Source organism: Serinus canaria, chromosome 3 (genome assembly GCF_022539315.1).
Source record: "Serinus canaria isolate serCan28SL12 chromosome 3, serCan2020, whole genome shotgun sequence".
Taxonomy (NCBI): domain Eukaryota; kingdom Metazoa; phylum Chordata; class Aves; order Passeriformes; family Fringillidae; genus Serinus; species Serinus canaria.
The window spans coordinates 84,269,307-84,291,059 of record NC_066316.1 but is presented as its reverse complement, the minus strand read 5'-3'; the positions used below and the strand labels follow the sequence as shown (position 1 = coordinate 84,291,059).

Here is a 21,753-nt window from a genome sequence, read left to right as displayed (position 1 = left end):
GAGAAAATCCACATGGAGGCTGACTTGCTTTCTGTGTCTGTCCTGTTATATTACATGCAGATGGAGATGAGACCGAACAGGTTTCTAGCTCACTGACTTCGCTGAAAGTCAGGTGAGATAGACACAGCCCTTGATGTGCTATTTCATGAACAGGGAGGACAAATAATTTTGACTTCTGAGGATATAAAATTGTAGCATCAAGCCCTGGGCTGTATTTAGCTGTGGCTTAATAATAGCACTGAAGAAAAAGGTAATTTTTCCATAATCAGTTAGGGTCAGTTTTGTTGTATTTACTGTTGAGATATCTTAGCACAGTTGTATTACAGCGGGTTTTCTGAGGTCTTAGGATGAGGGAAGAGACGAGACGTTGACTCCATGCATCAGAAGGCTTTGATTTATTATTATAGGATATATAAGATATAGAAACTATACTAAAAGAGTAAAGAGAAAGGTTTCACTACGAAGGCTAAGCTAAGAATAGAAAAGAATGTGTAAACTGAAGTCTTCTCAGCCCGAGACGGGCCGAACAGGTGAATTGTGATAGGCTCTCAATTGGAAACAGTCCAACGGGGCCAATCACAGATTTTCCCGTGGCATTCCACAGCAGCAGATAAGAATTGTTTAGTTTGTTCCGAGGCTTCTCAGCTCCCAGGAAAGGAAAAATCCTAAGTAAAGGATTTTTCATAAAATATGTTGGCAACACAGTTGCATTCTAGTATTATATATTGACAAATAACTTATATGTAATGTAATAAATTAATACTCATAAGCACATTCTCACTATAAATGTACAAATACTAAAATGCATAACTTCATATTATTTTTTCCAACATTTCTAGAAGAAATTAAACTTTCTTCATATTCTATCCTAACAGAACCACAGCTTAACACATTTCATTACTTCTCTTACTCTGGAATGTGTTACTTTTGAGTTCAAGGTCAAAGAACTATATTTGTTTCTGGCAATTCACACAGTACAACTTTTCTTTTCCTCTACAGGACCAATTTATGCTGAAATGATCCAGAACCTGCTTCTGCCAGTTCTTCAAAACAAGGAATGTAATTTGGTTCGTTATAATGTAATTAATGCATTACCCAATACAGCAGATTCTCTCATAGGGAGAGCTGCACACATTGCTGTTCTTGATTCAGAAATATTTTTAGAAAAATTCTTTCTTGTTGCTGCCCTAAAATACTTTCAGTAGAGAAAAGCATTGTCAGAGACTTGGTTATTACCTCATTAACAGATGAATTCAGATAATGTGTGGTGTTAAAGTATAGCTGCAGCTGTATTTTAAGAGATATTTATACTTTTTATATGGAAGATAATTTATATCATCCACACTTAGGGCTTTTTAACATCAACTTTACTTTCTAGGTAATGTGACTGTGCAATATTTTTTTATTTTGTTCTTTTTACTTTTCTATTACTTTTTCTTAATTTTGGGTACCTAATTATTTGGAGATTAAAGCACAGTGTGTACTTTTGTTTGGTTGGTTATTGGCTTTCAGACAACAGAAGTCGATGTTACTTGGCTACATTTTACAAGAGGCTTTAGATGCCAAAAATAAATTGGATTTTAAAATTCTAACAATGTCTTACGTGTTCACTTGTCGTATTTTAGCACTGTAGGAAGTTTAACTGGAAACACAGTGAGCTGCTAAAATACTGGATATTTGAAAATTACTGTATCTGCTATAGCATAACAGTTTTCTACAAAATCATTACTGTCATTGTTAAATATGTTATGCCTGTGGAAATATATTTTCTGCTGATCTCAAAAATATGTTAGTTTACATACTTAGATTTTATGACTGGAACTTTTGTTTTCAGAAGCAAATGGCAACTAAGGATTTTTGAATGTTCAGTGATAGCTGCCTTCAAATAATTGGGGTTTTGCAAAATATATTAGATGGTTCCTTACTCTGTCAGTTCTTCAGATGAACATGGACAATTTTACATGGACTTCCTTGTATATACTTAAAATAAGTAAATGTTATAAATTTCTGCAATACTTTTATGAATTTAAACAATTTTTAAATATTGTTAAAATGTTTTATTGACTATAAAGTATTGTAAATATAAATCAATACATCTTCAAATGAGTCTATTGTAAAATTTACCTGTTTAGTGACATAGATAAAATGTTTTTGATATACAGGAATGTTAAAGATCTGACTTCCTACTGGTGCTGAATAGCATTGTTTGGTTTCTTCTTCCTTCTCTTTTCTCTGTTTCAAACAATAGTTCACTAAAGGTGGGGGAAAAGAGTTATATGTGCATTCACTAATTGTACACTAATTGTAATGAACATTTTTTGAAAAATATAAATTTGTTGTATAATGCACGTGTATTTTTATCATTGTGTTATTGCATCTGATGTTAATAAAATGAACAAATTACTCTAATGAAAGCAATTAAAGAAACTGAAATGTTCTGCTAATTACCAAAATTCTGGGGAGGCTTTTTGTATATAATTTTGTACTTTTGAAATTAATATAACAATAATAGTTGAAGTGATTATATATATAGATGAAATGTTAATAATAATAGATGAAGTGATTTTGCATTTGATATGGAGTGTTGTATAATAGTCTTTGTAATATATGGGGGGTCCCTATAACTTACAAGACGCTGAAATGAGTATCTGAGCATCTACAGTTCAGCACTGTGTACACTGCAGAGTATTTTATCAGAGTTGTGTTAGGCAAGTCCTTATGACACAAAGGTATTTTTAATACATTCTCACTATAACAATGCCTATTTTTATTTTAAATTTTGTAGTATGATGTTGCTACTAAGCTCTAAAAGCTCTAAATGTTTAAATTACATTCTGGTATCTCAATCGTCTTTTTTTTTAACAGTATTATTGGATTTGGCTACTGTCTCAACTTTGAATAGCTGTTGAAGAGAGCTGAAGTTACAAAATATTCCTTGATGCACAATTAAGACTTTAAACTGTTCTTAGGAAACAAGTATTTAGATGGTTCTATCACTATTGAAAAATGTCTGTCTTGCTTTCTGTCTCTGGAAATCTGAACATGTAAAGTATGCTTTTGTGCTCAGGAAAGCAAAAGTATCATGACAGAAATAGCCACTTTTTTTCTTTTCTTTTTCTTTTTTCTTTTTTTTTTCCTTTTTTTTTTTTTTTTGGGGGGGGTGGTAACAGTAGGTCCCATCTATTTAAAGCAGTTTGAATTAGCTTTGGTCTTTGAGGAAAATGGATGGTGCAGGACATCATGTGATATTTGCGTATAAGTATCTCAAGGAACAGGGCAAATTAAGAGAACAGTAAATTCATTCTCTCTTCCTTAATTTTTATTTCCTACTCCATATGTGGTGTGGTAGCACTCTCAGTACTGTAGCTTTTGTGAGGGCTGTTTGACATCTCAAAGTCCCAGAGGAATGTGCCATCTGACGGTAGTGAGAGGTGTGATGACCCCAACATGTCCTTAAAGCACAGGAGGTTCACATTTACTTACAGACTGTATGGTCACTTGCAGTTGCTCTCTGAACAACACATGCAGGCTGGGATATTTTGGACAACTGTGCATGTGTTGCCTGGAATGTTCCCACTACTCCTGCAGTTTTCTACCTTCTCTTTCCTAGACCTAAATACAGACCTGTGTATACATAAGTCAGTGTCATCTGATGCCGTAGAAGCTCTAAGGTGCTGCTACTCACCATCTCACCACTTTTCTGTTTGAATGAGGGCTTCATCTTCCTTTAGAGATAGTGACCTCTCCTTCATGCAGGTATCCTGCAGCTGCTTCAAAGAGAATTATGCTGCTTACAGAATGAGAGATAAGAATTGAGGTCTTGACATTCCCTTAAACTGTCAGTCTCTTGTTCCCTGAAGGCAGTAGGCTGATACTGTTACTTCAAAAAGCTCTCAGTGATGTATGTAAGAGATCACTGCATAAAATGACATAGTGTCTGAACCTCTGTTTCCATGTTGTTTATATAAATGAATTCCTTGGGTTGTGTTTGAATCCTTGATACAAACTAAACTTTCTGTTACTGTAAATCTAGGCATTGCTACTACTTTGGAAAAAGAGTTCATGTTATCCTGGGAATCACCAGGATTTGCAGCAGAGCCAAGAGATTTGACATTGATGGAAAACTTACTCTGTTAACCACAAAACAACCTTGTTTCCAAGACGGTTTTATTTGCTTAGCCCTGACCAGATGTGGTGTTCAGATAACCAAGGTTCTTGACATGGTCTCAGAGGCAGAGGGGGCATTCAGGCAATATCAGTACACTTGCTGCCCAGGACAGTGCTGCTTGTGGTGCTTTCCAGGTAGTCTCCATGACCAGTACATCTGGCTCATCTGAACTGACCTGCTCCAAGCTTTGTGCTAGCTGTAAGTCTTTTATTCCCCACTTTTTAGAACAGCAAAGCTAAATACAATATTGTTTGTGTCATCTTGCAAAGGAAGCTGCAGTGCAAGAGATAAATGATCAGTAAACAGAGGAAGGAAAACAAGAAAACAGTCCATTTAATCACAAAGTAGAAAATTCCTGTGGTGTATGCTACAGTTGTTTTTACCAATGTTAAGATTTATTACCTCCTTAGCCAGAAGATCTCGAAATGAATAATTCAGGAGTTACAAGTGAATTTTTACAGCAATACAATAAAGACGAGAAATATGTTTTGAAAACAGTTAATTTTTAGGTGGATAAACAGTACCTCAATAGTCTTGCACTGCTGTTTCATTCTTACCATTTGAAATTCAACATGTGTGCTTGTACATCTGATATATGCATACATGTATGATTTTTCATGGATTGTGTTCAGCAGTTTAGGAGCAGAGCTTACTATTACTTGGTGTCTGCACACAGATTGGTAAGTTTTTTTATGTGAAGGATTTCATGTTTTTGTTGTAGTGAAGACATAAATAATAAGTTCTTGAACTTTGACAAGATCTGTTTGGGTTTTCTCCTTGCTGCTTTCAGGCAGAACATTTTTTTCAGCATTCAGCTTTATTCTCTCTGATCAAGAGGCCCAGCATCTTGCTGTTAGAATAAAGGAAAAGCTTTCCATTATTTTCAGTCTCTAATGTCTAACTAACCATGTTATAAAAGGCTGATTGAGAAAATGTCACTCATAAGGCAGTCAGTTAAATTTAATTACTTTCAGTGTGTAGTCATTGCCAGATACAGCTCCAATAAACTCCAGGAAGTGCTGCTGCTCTTTAATTTACCAAGATTTACTTTCTTAAAGCTTTCAGATGTGAACAAGAAATGCTGGTTTAGATTCAGATCTCCAAGTTATCTTCTTCAGATTAGTATCTGTGGACAGTGAATTCTGTTTTATTGAAGAACTTGGTCAGCTGGAGAAGTTTAAAGAGTTACAAAAAGCTAAAGTTGGTGTATTCAAAACATAAACTGTACTTAATTAACGGGAGCACCACTCCATGAACTCAGGTGTTACTTATCCCAGGGTTAGGTTTATACTGAGCAACTTCTCTGCTTAAACTTGGAAACTGGAACGATGCCGTCTGAAGTCATGAACAGTGTGTACATCACTATGGTGTTAGCCGAAGTTCCTTTATGTGCTTGGCAGTCTTTGTGTGTTATTTGAACAATGAACAATTTTTTATTATTAAAAAAAAAAAAAAAAAGCCAAAACAAACCCCTAGCTGGACTACGCTACACATTGAGGGGAAAACGGGTTCTTGCAGTGCTAAATTCTTCGCTACATTGAAGAAAGAAGTCTTTGCTCCACGTTTACCTAGGGGTGGAGAGAAGAGTCACAGCGTATTTCTCAAGCATCTGTATGAGCCCCTAGCTGTCTTCATCGGGACCGTGGCTCCCCAGGCGCCGTTCGCCTCTATTTGCCGGAGCCGGGGGGATCGTGAGGCCGCCGAAACAACCCCGCTGGGGCCGCGATCGCGGCCTGCCCCCGCCGGCAGCCGCCGCCGCCGCCTTGGGCGCCTGCGCAGCGGCGCCGCCTGCCCCGCACGGCTCCGTCCCGGCCATGGCTCTGCGGCTGCTGCGCGGCGCGCCCGGGGCAGCGAGTAAGAGGCGGGCGGAGGGCGGGAGGGCCCGGGTTGTGCCGTGGAAGGGCTCCCCGGCTCCTCTACCCTTCCTCCCGCAGGAACTGACGAGCGAGGGGACGGGGGGGGCGCCGCCCGGGGCTGCCGGCGCTGGGGGGGCTGGAGGGCGCCCAAGATGGCGGCGCGTGAGGAGCATGACACGCCCCACCTCCTCAGCCCGGGGGCCGTGGGCTGTCACAGCCTTCCCCGCAGCTTCCGTGGCCCTACGGATTCCCTGCTCTCAACCCCTTCCCTCCCTTCCCCTTCGCCCTTTCGATATTAATATTCTCGCTTGTATTGTAAACCTCCTGCTGTCTATTACGGAGGCTTTCTTGCCCTGTCGTTGCTTCGTACTTCTTAAGACAGTAAAATGTGGTGTAAACAGTGGTGTAACGTTTGAAGAATAGCTGGAGGAAATGTGCTGGAAGTTACTGGGCCGTTCCCTTCACCTGAGGAAATTCAGGCGGTTTGTTTATAGAGAAGTAAGGCTCTACTCAGTAGACTGCATAACGGAGCTTGTCCCGCAGGGCTCAGCTTGGGCTCTTTGGGTGCTTCCCTCTCGTCAAACCCTGAGGTTCTGTGCTGCTATTGATACCATACACTAAAACAAACCACTACACTGTATGTTAATGGAAGTGCTGTTAAAAATATTTGTTAGATGTTTGTGCTCTATTAGGCTGTCACATTCGTGGCAAAATGTGGCTAATGCTCTAATCCTGCGAGCATCGTGATGTGTGCTCAAATTCCACTGCATGCATGGCTTTGTTAGGGTAAATCACATGCTGTGGGCCACTTCAAAAGATGGAATATTTCAACGCAGCAACTTTAAAGAATTGGGATTTTCAAGTTCAGTTATGTAATTAACAAATGGCAGGGCGTTATGACACTGTAAAAGAGGAGGGAATCAAAGATTAGTTTGTACAATGTGGTTTATTAATGTTGATAGTTCATTCATCTTTTTCAGAGATGTTTAATGTTGAACTTTTGTCATCTCTCTATCAAGATGAGTGTATTTTGGTCAAGAATATCAAGTAAATCTATCAAGGAAAATGGGTTTTGCCTCTCTTCTAGTGATCTAGAGATAATCAGTTTCATACCAGTACCTTAGTCTGATTTTTATTTTAATTTGGACTAGAATACCAGCTATAATTGAATTTTCTCGCTAGCTTTTCGATTCTAGCTTACTGAAGAATGACAAGAAACTTGGCAGGAGTAGAATGACCCAATGTTTGCAACAGATTGGAGCCTTTACTGTTGATAATTTGTTACACCATGCTTTACTCCTTTGGGGTATTGGCAGCAGTTGGCAGACATAATACAGTTGGTGTGGCTGTAGGGTTTGATATTGGAGATGTGGTATTTTAAAATGAATGAATATGCTGATTTTGGGAATACAAGTGAGTTATTAGTTGGTGTATATTAAGGTGAGTCAAACTGACAGTGCTTGAGAAGGCTTCCTGGTTCAATCTCCTTAGGAAAGTAGAATAATAATAGTTCTTTCAGGTACTTTGCATCCAGCTGGTACAGGGAGGATTTCTGTTTGAATCTTGCTTCTTAAGAAATATCAGAACTGCTTTAGGCACCTGTCCACAGCGAAAATTTTTTTAGTGGATAGTTTATGCTCACTGTGGACATTTACATTTGGCTTTTTTAAACTAAAATGTTAGTAGGAGTTTAAAGGAAAAAAAGTTAATGCTTTTAATGAAAGCATTTGCATGCAGTTACATAATTGAACTTAAACATACTCAAAGTTTTTCCTGCTTTTGACTATCAGCTGAATTATTTTACCATCCTAGGGGAAACCCAGCTATCTTCTGGAAAACCTGTTACTAAGGGAACATTTTATTTTTTTAAACTCTCCTTTGGGAAAGCAGAAGCTTTTTCTGACTAAAAAGCTGCTGGAAATGAGCCAAGATATGGAAACCAGCAGGTTTCTTGGGGGAGGTTAGGATTTCTCCTGGAAGACAGACTGTACTGGTCTATGCTAGCATAATTACTGTTTAAGAGTCTAAAATATAAGAAAGTAACAGCAAAGATAAGTTCAAGCAGTTTAAAACACACTGTTAATGTGAACTGAGTTATACAACTAACACAATTTCACCTACATCTGTTTCTAAGGCCAAAAATAATTATCTGTGCTTATTTCTTAGGTGTTCATGAGTTGAATGTTAAATAATTTTTAGAATTTGTTTTCCTGCCTTCCTCTCCCTCATCCTTGAAGTAGGTTTTTTTCAGAGGTGCTCTGGGCAGTCGCAGCATTACTCAGTGTTAAATTCCCATGTTTATGCTACACATGTCCATTTGCTTGATAGAGTCATCGCTTCTTTGCCTCTCGCGAAGCAGCTCCAGCTCTAAGCCAGGAGGAAGATCTCAACCTGCTAAGCAGCCACTAAAGAAACCAAAGTTACCAGTGGGGAGGTTTGATGAACCAGAAGAGTCCAGTATGGAGAAGGAGCCCCTGGAAAGTAAGTAATGTTTTACAAAATTGTGTTTTAAAGGCAAGACTGCGAGATGCTGTGCTGATGTCAGTTTAAGAAGGTGACAGACATTCAGCACTCTTTACATTACTCTATATTTACTCTTTACATTCAGCTCATTTTCTAAGCTTACTGGTTCTGGAAAAAAAAACAGAGAGGCAGGGCAGTGGGCCCAAGATGCAGCAAATGGTGCACCAGGGAAGAACCTTCAGAACAACCGTGGTCAAACATTGTAGCAAGTCACACAGAGAGCCTGGGCTTCCTCTGCTCTTGAAAATAAGCAAATTTGCCTGGGTGTCCTGCCTTAGCAGGAGTACCTTCCACTAGAACCAGCTGCTCAGAGCCCAGTCCAGCCTGGCCTTGAACATTTCCAAGGATGGGGCATCCACAGCCATCTGAACAACTTGTTCCAGTGCCTCACCATCCCCACAGTAAAGAATTTCTTCCTAATAGCTAATCTAAATCTACCCTCTTATATTTTAAAGCAAATCTCCCCTGTCGTGTTACTACATGACCTTGTTAAAAGTCCCTCTCCAGCTTTTTTGCAGGCCCTCTTAAGGTACTGGAAGGCTTCTAAAAAGTCTTCCCAGAGCCTTCTCTTCTGCAGGCTGAAGAGCCCCAATTCTCTCAGTCTTCTTTCAGTCTGTCTTAATAGGAGAGGTGCAACAGTCCTGTGATTGTCTTAGTGGCCTTCTCTGGACTTGTTCCAAGAGGTCCACCTCTTTTTTGAGTTGGGAACTCCACAGCTGAACACAGTGCTCTGGGTGGGGTTTGGGTTTTTTGTGTGTGTTTTTTGTTGTTTTTTTTTTTAAAAACAAGTATTTATGATAGAAGAACTTTCAAAGAGGCAATGAAAAGAATAACTTTTAACTATTTGCAGCAAATTAAACACAGGTTTCTTCTGCCCAGCATCTTCATCAATTAAGCATTAACAAGTTGATGAAATATTTTCTTCTCATTCTTCTATGTACAGAATATATTCTGCCTTACCATGTAAACAGGAAGCCAAGTATGAAAGCACTAACATCCTGGGGAAAAGAAATACAGACTGATATATAGTCTCCAAAAGGAAGGCAACAGAGTGCCACTGGAAGCAGAATTTCCTTCATCTGTAGACAGTACTTCATGGAATCCTTCAGACACATTAACGTGCCCTTCTGTGCAGTGGTAATTGCTTCAATTCTTGGGATATAGCCTTGGATAAGCTTGGATAAAGTAATTTTCCACAACTGGATGTGATACTGTCTCACAAGAGTATTGCCACTCACCTCCAGAAAATTAAAAGGTAGTGTAGCTGTCACCTCTGTCAGGGGCTCCATATTCAACATCCAGGCAAGCCAGTGCCATGCATAGTTCAGTTCATGAAGATGTGCCCTTTCTTTAATGCCATAAGGCCACTAGAGTTGAATAATAGCAACATAAAGACTAATTATTCCTTACATTATTTAAGAAACTGATTGTGTTCTTCCACCTCAGAATCCTTAATATCATATCCAAAATCCTCAGATATTTTTTCAGAGAAGTCCCCTCTTTTCATACAGGCTAAAATGGCACTTTTTTTGCAGCAGAGCTAAAAACCAGTCTCCAACTCCAGAGTGTATTACCCTGAGGCCACCACAGCCATTAGGAAAGCTGCATCATGATGAAAAGCTACTTCTGCTTCTCCTTTCACAAATTTCTCTGCAAGTTTGTCAGTGTATTGTTGTATTATTCTTGTATTATACAATCATCTCCATGCAATTTCAAATTGTGGCTCACTTGAGAACTAACTCACAGTTGGAGTTACTGTGTAAGCAGCTGTTTAATCCTCGTCTTTTTATTCCCAGGAAAATCAATGCCATCACTGCTTCACTTAAAACATGCATAATCAATATCTTTTGTTATTTGCATAGGTATTCCAGGTTTGGAGCAAGACTCAAGGTCTTTTTGGTTGCACCTGTATTTTTTACATGTAACACCGGCAATAGTTTGCAAACTGCCTCTTGTATTATTAGGAAAAAACTAAGAGTTGAAGCTGGATTTAGAATTCCCAGTGCTCCATAGCTATCATGTAGAAATCTTTTGAGCATCTGCATCCACTGCCAGCACATGAGTAGTGGTTTGATGTTGGGATGATGACATGTACAAAATAATATCAGGTGCATTTGCACCCCTTGTACTGCCAGAGGTGCTCAGATATTGATGTTTCTTTTCCTGGTTGGCATCAATTATGAAAGAGGTATGCCAGTATGTAATCCTGTATAGCCTGTAGCTGTATGAGTTTCCTCCATCACTTTTATTTTGGTCTGCTGTCCAGAATTTCTGTTGTTATCTTTTCTCATTTTCAACCCTCCACCTCATTACCTGTGTTGCCCACCTGGGCTGACTTAAGGATGTAACTGAGGGATATGAGGTGCATATGTGAGAAGCTCTGGACAATCAGCATGGCAAGGGGCATGTGGGGTCCTGTGACTTTTGGGGCACCCTGCAGTCTAGTGCAGGATGAGACTCAGCCTAGGATGCTGCTGTGCCTCAAGTACATCGTGGCTTGATGGCCTGAGTTAACTATTCTTAGGAGATGGCCCTGAGTCAAGGTGCACTGAGTAGTGTAAGAATGTTGGCTGAGGTACAGAAGGCTCTGTGCTGGTTAAGAAAGGAGCATGACCTGGCAGTGTGCTGCTCTTTTGTAGCAGGGTGGGGGAGTTGGATGAAAAGCTGGGCATGATCTGGCAGTGTGTCATTGCAGCCCAAAAAACCAGATCTTGGACTGCATCAAAAGCAGCAGGGTCAGCAGGTCAAGGGGGGTGATTCTCCCCATCTGCCCTCATGAGACCATACCTGAAATGCTGCATCCAGCTGTGGAGTCTTCAGCACAAGAAAGGCATGGACCTGTTTGAATGGGTCCAGAGGAGGGACATAAGGATGATCAAAGGACTAGAACACCTCTCCTGTCAGGACAGGCTGAGAGAGCTGGGGTTGCTCAGTCTGAAGAAGAGAAGGCTTTGGGAAGATCTAATTGTGGCCTTCTGATGTCTAAAGGGGGTTCAATACCTTAAGGGGATTTATAAAATGCAGGGAAGGAGTTTTTTTATACAAGCAGATAGTGACAGGACAAGGGGCAATGGTCCTAAATTGAAGGAAGGCAGGCTTGGATTAGATGTTAGGAAGAAACTCTTTACTCTGAAGGTGGTGAAACATTAGAACAGGCTGCCTAGTGAACCTGTGGATGCCCCATTCCTGAAAGTGTTCAAGGTTAGGTTGGATGGGTCAAGCATCCAACCTGGATGTTTTAAGTAAAAGAACAACAGAATCTTGACTAAAATTCAAGCTAAAATTAAAACAGAGTACTTAAAATTAGAGAGGTAAACAGCAAGTGATACCTGGGTTTTAGATGTCGTGAACATAAGTACAGCATATCTGAATGATGCAAGTTCTGACTTGAGAAGATGTGGTCCTTCAATGCCTCTGGACCTTCAGTTGTTTCTTTATTTGCATAATAAATAAGATTATATCTGTATTTGTATATGTATGTATGTGTGTTATATATATATATGATCATGTATATTGAAGTAAAAAAACAAATTATTTTGTAGGGCTCTGGGAAGTATTTAGCTTGAGGTTGCCTTTCAAAACAAAAAAGAATTGATTTTGTCTTTGAAAATGAAACTAAAAGGAAAACATCCTAAATGATAGCATCTTTATATTTGTCAACATTATAGAAATTTTAATGGACTTTCCCTGTTATTTTAGAATTCCCTGATGGAATCAATCCTACTACAAAAGAGAGGGGTGGACCCAGAGGCCCTGAACCTACACGTTTTGGAGATTGGGAAAGAAAAGGACGTTGTATAGATTTCTAATATTGAATGTATTGCTAATAAAATATTTCTAGTTGCTGAAAAATATAATGTACAGAAAAAATCTTACCTGGATTTGTCATGGAGCTTATTGTTTCTGTTGTGCCACCACAGAATGTGGTGAATGTGATGAATCTTCTTAATAATGCAATATAATTAAACACAGTACTGCAGCTCAGCTTATGGAACTGTTAGTGGTTCAATGTCTGCCTGATCTTTAATACTAGTTACACTGTGGAAGTATAAGTGCAAGTATAATGGTGTAAAATCGGTAGTCAGGAGCTTATTGAGATGTATAAGGGTTTCTGTTTCTTCATGAATGTAAAGATTTATGTGGTGTTGTAAATGTGTTAAAGAACTTTGCATTTCATGAACCTGGACACCATTCATCAAAGGCAGAATCAACTCTGAGATCAGTAGGTCACTGATTTCACACAGTGGTTCCCTGGTAAAACCCCCTTTATTCAAGAACCTTTCCTGTGTCCCTGTTGCAGTCGGTTGGATGTTTTTTCCTGTTTGTAGGGAAGGGACAGTCTTGTCTCTGATTGAGGATTGTAAGTAGCACAATGGAAATGGAGACTTAAATTTTGGAGAGGGTCAGCTCATGATTGTAAGTAGTGTAGAGGTGCTCTATTTGGAATCTAGAACACTATCCTTTATCACCTGTCTTCTTTATGCTACTTGCATTTTCTTTTGTAAGTGGAGGTGCCCTTTTGCACATGGGCTAAACGCTGCTTGGGAAAAATACAGCATTGCTGTCTGAAACCTTATGGTCAAAGGGGACAAATTCCATTAGGTGATCTAATATTGCAGGTCTTTGAACTAAGTTATCTGGCATCAAACTAAATGTCTTTCAGTCAGACTGAGCTCAATTCTTGGTTCAAGAATTTGCCTAGTCGTAAGTACTGTAGTAGAGTAGTAGTAGAGTGCAAATCTACCACTTGTGTGGGTACTTACTAATGAGAGTAAGTTGTCATTATGGAAATGTGAATATGTGCTCTGTTTCTGTGCAGGTTCTTTTTGATAGCCTGAACAAATGGATCTTCTCTAGTCAGAGAATCAGAGAAGGGTGTGGGCTTTGCCCAGCTTTGCCTGTGCATGGATTAACTTAACTTGAGCATTAAAGTGTGAGGGTCTGGTCACAAATCTGAGCAGCCTCCCCTAAAGCTCACTTGACTGGCAGCCACTGGAGCGCTCCTTGTTGAAATCTGACAGTTTGTGTATCCAATGTGTATGTTAGAGACTAGTCTTGCTCTAGTTGTGAGTTTGGACGTTTGTCTGGCTGTGATGATTCCCTACAAAAATACTGAACCTATTCAGTTATAGGTTTATCAACCAAATACCCCACTGACAAGAAAAATGAGATTAACAAAAGCCTGTTTCTCATAAAAGGTGTTAATTAATGGTAATTAGATTTTGAACCTTTAAATTCTGCAGCATGGCTTGAATATCAGAAAATTGGTTTGTATGTATATCTGATTCATTCTGGTTTCCCTCCTGTATAGTGACAGATCTTTTCCAAATCTATTGACATTTTCAGTTACCTAAAGATAGGCTGGGTCAGCTGTCTTTAATTTGTTAATTATTTCTAGTAATGTTTTGCCTTTTCAGTTGCTGGTGTATTGGAAAATACTTTCTCACACAATACCCACCTTTTCAAATAGGAAGTAGAAATTTTAGTTGGAAGCTTCTGCCTTTTCTGCACCATTATTAATAGGCTTAACATCTTAATTCACAAAGAAGTGGTGAAATATTGCTAAATTTTTTTTAATTCTAAATCTTCTCCATGGATTGTTGCATTTCTTCATTATCTTCTCATTCCAGGTTTTGCCCTTCCCAGCACACACTCCATGAATGTTTACCTAGTTGCACTTCTTGGCATTCCTGATTTTCAAATCTAATTACTTTCCTCAGTGCTGACTGCAGGTACATTCCTCCCTGGGTGCAAACTTACACTGTTTTGATTTAGTGTATGAAGAACTGGTGTCATGTTTCCATCATTTTCTTACATTTCAGTTGCTTATCTTCAGTCTCCCTCAGCTTTGTGACCCAAGTGCAGTCCAGGCCCCTGCTTGTCTTTCATGCAGGTGATGACTGCTGCTGTCAGAGCCACAGGCAGGCAGCCCTTCCTGTCAGAGCTCAGACACATCCAAACACTCCATGCCAGTATCCATGACATACCTGGATTTTGAAGATAATTTTGAGAGCGCTAGCATCTGTACAATAGGACAGAGTGTCTCATAAAGGCAGGGATTTTGCTTTCCTTCAAAAAACAGAATCACAGAATAATTTAGATTGAAATAGACCTGTAAGATCATCAAGTCCAACGACTGCCAAGTCTGCCACTAAATCATGTTCTTGAGTGCCACATCTACATATCTTTTAAATACCTCCAGGGATGGTGACTCAACCGCTTCCCTGGGCAGTCTGTTTTAAGCTTGACAGCCCTTTCGTTGAAGAATTTTTTTCCGAAAATATAAAGGCTCTTTTTAACCCATATTATAAATAGCTGAAAAGAAATTGGTACATGGGAAATAGAGGGTACCCCTTCAGTCTTGAGCAACTTCAAGCCTTTTTTACCACCTCCCAGGCTGGTGCCAGTAACCAAATATTTGCTCAGCTTGTTTATGGAATGTGTCAATAAGACATAGGAAACTGAACATAGAAGCAAAATTATATGTAAGAGGCAAAGAGTGAATGCCAAGGGGCCCTCTTACATTGTCTGGCAATCTGGCATTTACCAAAAGGAGGAGCCCTGGGCTCCAGTAACAGTTAAGTACAAAATCCCATGGTGCTGCAAAATCTCTTGTGGTACCTGTCAAAAGTGATCAGGGATTGAATGTTATAAATGATACAATGATATTGTAGAGTATAAACAATCATTTCTCTTTGTTTTCTTGCAGTGCCAGCAGTTAGGAAAGCAGCACTTCAGCACTTTTTCAGAGCTGTCTTCCTGCTCTTCCCAGATAATGACTATTAGCAATTCACTGGAATTTAGCATTAGGGTAAGAAAATGGCTTGGGGTATAGCTATTAGATCAGCCATAGATACAGTTTTATCATAAATACAGATTGATTTTTTTTTTAGCCCTTTTTTGTTAATATAAACAGTGGAGAGCAGCAGGGGCTTTATCCTAACATTTTCTATTAACTTTCTATGAGACAAAGAAAAATTGTTCTGTGTGTGTAAGCAAATTCTTGCAGTACTGCAGGATGCTTGCTGCTCTATTTTGTTTTCTTTAGTAAAAATCTGTATGTTGTGTTTCTGCCGTAGGTTTTCTCTTTTAAACCTGTTTCTGCTACGGCATAGATACATTTGGTACATTATTAAAATTGTGAAACCTTTATTGTTTGAAGGAATTGCACCATAATTACTTTGTTTCAAAATACATGAAGTTTCAATTTAAAATTAAAGAAAACATTTGCTATGTATTGCTCTGTTGAGAAAATATGTATTTCAGTGTTGATTTTACTAAATTGAAACACAGGATACATAATAGAATCACAGTAAAATTACCTGTGATGGTAGCATATGTTTGTAAAGCACCACAGAATGTTGTTATAAATCTTTACTACATTTTCAGTTGACTGCAATAAATGATGACAAATTCCAGTGGTCTGTAGTGACAGATAAAATAAACACCTTTTTATGACCCTTATTTTGGTATTCTTATTGTAAAAGCACCACTTCATCTTGTTCTGAAATGGCAGGAAGAGAAGGAAAACTGCATTCATTTCTAAGAGAAGCAGTTTTGGTAGTTCTGTATTTTTGTAATTGTTCCTGAGTATCAAGGTATAACATGGTATCAAATAGAACATAAAGAAATGGTTTGGAATGTGTTTCCATGTGCTGATGGAGATCAAAACCATGCACATTAGTGATCATTTTCTTGCTTTTGTAAAATGCAATATAAAATACCTTTGCTTAGGTGGTGGTCAGTGTTTCATATCAGACCAGCTGAGATATGCTGGCTACATTCTAATGTGGGTATGACTGTGCTTCCTCTTCCAGCTCTAAAACTGCTGCTTGTTTAGGGGTTGTCATGTGTAATCTTTTAAAACACTTATGTTGCAGAAAGAGCGTCTCAGTTGAAGTTGCATCTTAGTTACAAAATGGCAAATCCTGAGAAAAGAGCTATTTTTAAAATGAGTGCTCTGGGGGGCAGAATTAACGAAGTGCTGTTTCCTACGAATGTCTGACACCCCCTGCAGATTGAGCACCTTTCTCCATGTTCCTGTGTTGACTGACATTATCTCCACAAGGCCAGGGGCATCTTTCTGCCCATTTTTTCCCCATGAGGAATTATTTGGACCTCTTTCCCAGCCACTGATTTCCACAGAGCTTTCAAGAGCTTAATTCTCTTAAGGTCTCTCCTTAACACCTTTTCAGAATAGGTTGGAATTACTGACTTGAAGTGTGGGGGCAGTGCAGATATTGGCCTCCCATCCTTTGGAAACCAAGCTGCTGAATGACTTTGACCATATGTATTTTCTTCAGAAATACTCAGCATCCCTCTGCATTTTTTTGCCGTGAGAATGGAATTTTTTTCCCCCTCAAATAGCATCAGAAGTGCCAATTAAAGCTTGCAGCAGGAAAGTCTTTAACATGCATTCTCCAGGCATTAAATCTCCCAGTCAGCTACAGCCTTGTGCCTTTAAAAAAAATCACATATCTTAATGTTGCCATTTTTAGGGTGAGAGTGTTCAAAGCAGCTTTTAAAGGTCCTTACTTAATACATTAATTTATATTAAAGCTGACACCCATGGCCTATCAAAACACAGCTATAACTCTCAAATGGTAGCCCTGACAAAAGTGGGCTATGCAATGGTGGTCAGGTTAATTCTAAAGCCAGATATTGAACTATAACTTACTCTTCTAACTGATTGTTTTAAACTTCAGTGACTTATGTAGCCATCTGTGCTTCCTTCCTAGTTGTAGTTCAGGGAGATGCCTCTAAAAGGTAGTCTTGTCTCAGGATTGGGGGGTTTGTCATTACAGGTGGTGAATGGGGGTGTTTTATCGGCATCCTCCCTACTGACTTTTAAGGATGCCTAAACAGCTGTCCTAAGCAAGATGTATCAGGTGTCAGTACCCTGGTGGTGACAAGGGAAGCAGGGTGTCCCTGATCATGAGTGTGAACTACTAATTTCCTCACAGGGGGAGGGCTGCAGTGTGGCAACAGAACCTGCAGTGCTTTTGCTGCCTGCACCCTTCCTGAACACTGGTGGCAGGGAAGGGGATGTCCAGGGCCAGCTCTTAGACACCTTGTAAAAGGGAGTTACATTGTCTTAAAATGAGAGGAAAAAAGCTGAAGCTAGTTCTTCTGCCTATCCACCTCCCGAGCAAATGCCTACAGCATGATACAGCCAGGAGGGTAACACCCAATAAACTCACACTCAAGTGACAACAAGTATCTTAAACCTACAAATCAGTTGGGATGTTTTTCCTAATAAGGGTGAAGTGTGCAACCTAACAACTACGCAGTTTTATGTGACATGATAGGGACTTACCGTCAAAATAAAACTGGCAGACTAGGAAAAAAATAATATATTTGCTCAGCAAACCTTTAGTCTGTGTGACTCCCTTGTGAGAGGCTAAAGAACAAAGGATGGTGTGTTTGCAGCTACCATTTGAAAGCTGGGGAAAATTTCACCATATCTTAAAAGACAGACAAGTAAGTGTTGCTTGGCTCAGGGAGTATTCTGCTTTTGGTTTGCATTTTACCCCAGAGTTTTCACTTACAAATTCTCAGTGTGTATGTGTGATCTTGAGACAGATTTTTTCCCAGATGATTTTCTTGAGACAAGTCTGCAGTAGCTGTTTGGTCTAGCAGACATATTGTTTCATTCTTCAGGCTTTTTTTTCAGCCTGATAATGACAGCTACAGCTCTCTTATTATTAAATTGCATATTATTTATTTTCACTTTTTGACATCCTTGAAGAGTTTGGTTGGTTTTTTTTTTTGATAGGTTGTACCCTTTGTTTCTCTGTAGTAATAACAGGGCACATCATAACATTAATCACAAATTACAGGTTTCTCCTTCTGCTTCCTTTTTTTGAAGGAGATTTTTTGCTAATATGGGGGATTTCTGTATGTGAAGATCTTAGCTACAGTCAAGAAAAATAACTGGAACTGCTCCAGTGGCATTTGACTCAAGTTTCAAATTTAGGTTCATTATTTTTTCAAAATCTAGCTTTTGTGGGAAGTCAAAGATGCAAAGAGGGAGAAGGATGTTTGTAAGAAGTAGCATCAGTCTTCCTGAAAGTTTTAAACTTTCAGGAGTTTAAACCCAAACTCATTTCAAGGTCTCCTCTGTGAAGGTCACTGAAATGTCAGGTTACATTATTCAACTTTTTTTCAGAGCATATGGCTGTGGTCCAGTCTGTCCAGTCAGGACATTCTGGAATGTCAAGACAATCCCAAAACAAGCTTTTATGGTTTCAAGAGATATACCATGCTGAAGTAGTACACATCTGACTGATAGGTACATTGTAAGCTCACTTGCAAATGACTGCAGGCATCACAACCATATCTGAAATGGCAGAGAGATTTGAGTAAAAGGGCTCAGAGAGCCACGTGGTTACCTTATGGTCCTATTGTCATCTCCATTTTGAAGATAAAATGGGATTTATTATTTATTATTATTTATGGTTCCTTCTTAAGAATAGAAATCTCAAAAAGGTGTATGTACCTGCTGCTGTTTCAGGAGATGTGCTGCATCTTCTTGTCCCCTCACTCAGGAAGACCTCTGATGGGAGAGCAACTGTCAGAGAGAGGCTGAATGACACTGAACAGGTGCAGGAGGCAGCAAATGTGCATTTGGGCAGCTGACCACCAGATGGTCCTTCCTATAAAACTGTAGAGAACTGTGGATAATACTGGGTGTATCACAGAGGCCTGCTGGGCTCCACAAACCCTGTGTGAAGGGAAAAAGCCAGAATGCTCAGTGCAGGATTTGTGCAGCTACTGTGGTTCTTCAAAGGAAGCCAGAAAGGAAAACAGCACAGGTATGCAAGGAAAGAAGTATTTTCATTTTGCAGTGTTATTGAAATAAGGATGGCTGGAGAATGAGGTGACCAGTAGTGTGCTGTGTTATGGAGGGGAGGGGAGGGGAGGAGAGGCAGGAGTAGGCTTCTCCACATAAACTGCACCAGGCCTGGGCATAACCTGGATCCTGGTCTCTGTTTCTGGAACCTTTCCTTCCATCCTTGTATGTCAAGGTCACTGTAACACCTAACCTTTTCCTTGTTGCAGCAAGTCCTGCAGGGCTGGTCTGGCTGGGATTCCTGCATTTCAGAAAACCCCAGCTGACCAAGGAAGCCCCTCAGTATGTCCATCAGCAGGTCCCTCCTTACGTACCTCCTTTAGCCCAAAATGTTTTGAACCCTTGAACTGGCAGCTTGTTGAGGTAGGCAAATACTTGTCCCTCACTAAGAAGAATGTCCCTGACCTGCAGTGCTGCTGCATACCTTTCATGTCTGGTCATCAGCAGAAAATGGAAAACTAACTCATTTCTTTTATACCTTGATAGAAATTTCAGTTCTTAGCTCTTTGTTTGTGTTCTTCCATCTCTGCTTTGACATGATTCCAATATTTTTTTCCTGTCACAGAAGTGTGGGGGTTTTTTTCAGTTTATGGTAACAAAAAAATGGTTATGTTCTTTCAGATTGTGTTGAAACAGGGCTGATGGCAGGGAAGGATTTATGATGGTGCTGACATTATTTTAGACCACAGTGACACTGGGAAACATGATGTTGGTTTGTTATCTCTGAGTAAAAGAAAGAACAATTCCTTCTGGCCTTTAGAAAAAAACAAATGTATTATGGAGCTTGCTTCATCATCTTGTGATTGCTGGGAGAGATTTTTAAGTGGGGATCAGAAATTTGGCAAGAAATTCCTCTTAACGTTTTGAGCTGCCTCATCTGTAGGAAATTCTCATTCAGCCTAATTTGGGAATAGCAGCCCAAATTTCACTTTGTAGTCTGCAGAACCCTTTCTATCTGCAGTACTTCAACAGCCAGACACATGTATAAAACTTCGGGAGTGGTCTGGATGTCAGTGTTCTGGACACACAACAAACATTTCTTTAAGCCTCTTGCCCATTTTTAGTTTTGTTTTTTAAAAGTTAGGCTGTCTCCAAGGAAGTAGCCTCCTCAGAAGCAGTTTTAGCATGAATATACTGCTTTTCTAAACTCAAGGACAAGACTTGGATTTACTGTAGATTCTGGGAAGGGTTCAGCATGCTGGAGACTGACCACTGATGCCTTGGTAATTTGTTGGCACTGATTGGCATGCAGGGCTCTCCCCTGGTCCATGAGCAGTAGAACACACTGCAGTGCTTTCCTGGTGGCACACAGGAAGAGCAGGTTCTGTGGGAAGGCAGTCAGCTGAGTTTCCTGTGGACAGTAAGGCATGGACAGTGACCCAGTATGTAGCTGTCACAGACCCCTCTCACACACCCTCTATGCTGCATCCAATCACAAATTCATCCTTTCCCATCACCTCACTCCCATTACTTTCAGCTCTTTTACATAATTTCCTTGGCTACAGGCTGGGCAAACCAAAGCAGCTGCAGAGTGTGTGGGTGACCCTGCTTTCCCGCTGCCCCTTGCAGATGCAGGATAACCCACAGGCTTGCTTCACAGCATCCCAGCTTTGTCCTCTCAGGGCAGGTGGGCTCTGCAGGCTGCTAAGCTCCCGTTGTCCTGCCAGACACCATAGAGGCAGCAGTCTGAGCTCTCAGCATTTCCTGCTGAGTGCTAATCATGGGGTTCTCCTCTCTGCTCAATAGATGTGTGTTGTTCCTCTCCATGGAAGGAAACTGCCTCCCACGCAGGGCTGAAAATGAAAATTGTAACTGCTTCTAGAACATGAATATCTACATACATTTACATATACTTATTCACACAGATATATGTACACACACACCCTTAATACAGAATCATTTGCCAATTTCATCCATGTGTGGGAGGTTGGCACTTTATGAAACTGTTTCACAATGCATCAAAACTTCATAAATATCAATTATAATAAAGTGCTTTATGTAGTAAAAGCACAGCTAATACAGCTCCAGTTTTTTTTGGAGTTTGTAAATATTCTATAGAATTTTGAAAACTGAAAAAGTTACAGGCTGACCAAGACTGGTTTAAAATGTCTCTTCTCCACTTCTGAAAAGTTGTTTAGCAAATGCCTATTTTTGAGGCTAATAAAGAGGAATACACCAAACTGTAAAAGAACTGATTGTGTCTGCTAGAATTATGGCCAAAATCCAGGTAGGCCAGCATCCTTCATCTGATAAAGGTATCACCAAGTGCTTTGGTAGAAATCCTCTCAGAAAAGACTGTGGAACATCAGTGGGACAATTTTTTGTTTCAGTTTACTGTTATCTCCTACTATGGT

At 39.7% G+C, this 21,753-nt stretch overlaps 2 protein-coding genes across 6 annotated transcripts in view; both read left to right on the top strand.

Moving 5' to 3' along the window:
- Positions 1–2,348, top strand: part of FAM135A (family with sequence similarity 135 member A) — an 80,602-nt gene extending 78,254 nt beyond the window's left edge. For all 5 annotated transcript variants that reach the window (XM_030235650.2, XM_030235649.2, XM_050972325.1 and 2 more), the window contains one exon: positions 1,000–2,348. In XM_030235650.2, coding sequence (XP_030091510.1) covers positions 1,000–1,205 — 206 coding nt within the window. In that variant the 3' untranslated portion in view covers positions 1,206–2,348. The remainder of the gene's footprint in view (positions 1–999) is intronic.
- Positions 2,349–5,927: 3,579 nt separating this feature from the next.
- Positions 5,928–12,531, top strand: SDHAF4 (succinate dehydrogenase complex assembly factor 4). The gene is made up of 3 exons (XM_030235816.2): positions 5,928–6,022; positions 8,353–8,505; positions 12,247–12,531. Exons 1-3 carry the CDS (start codon positions 5,983–5,985, stop codon positions 12,354–12,356), a joined length of 303 nt encoding a protein of 100 aa, XP_030091676.1. The 5' UTR covers positions 5,928–5,982; the 3' UTR covers positions 12,357–12,531.
- Positions 12,532–21,753: the final 9,222 nt, after the last annotated feature.

Excerpts from the sequence above, each read along its gene's own strand:
- SDHAF4 (XM_030235816.2), top strand. The coding sequence starts at position 5,983 with ATGGCTCTGCGGCTGCTGCGCGGCGCGCCCGGGGCAGCGA. Across the intron at positions 6,023-8,352 it reads CGGCGCGCCCGGGGCAGCGA|AGTCATCGCTTCTTTGCCTC; the intron begins GTAAGAGGCGGG and ends TTTGCTTGATAG. Across the intron at positions 8,506-12,246 it reads GGAGAAGGAGCCCCTGGAAA|AATTCCCTGATGGAATCAAT; the intron begins GTAAGTAATGTT and ends CTGTTATTTTAG.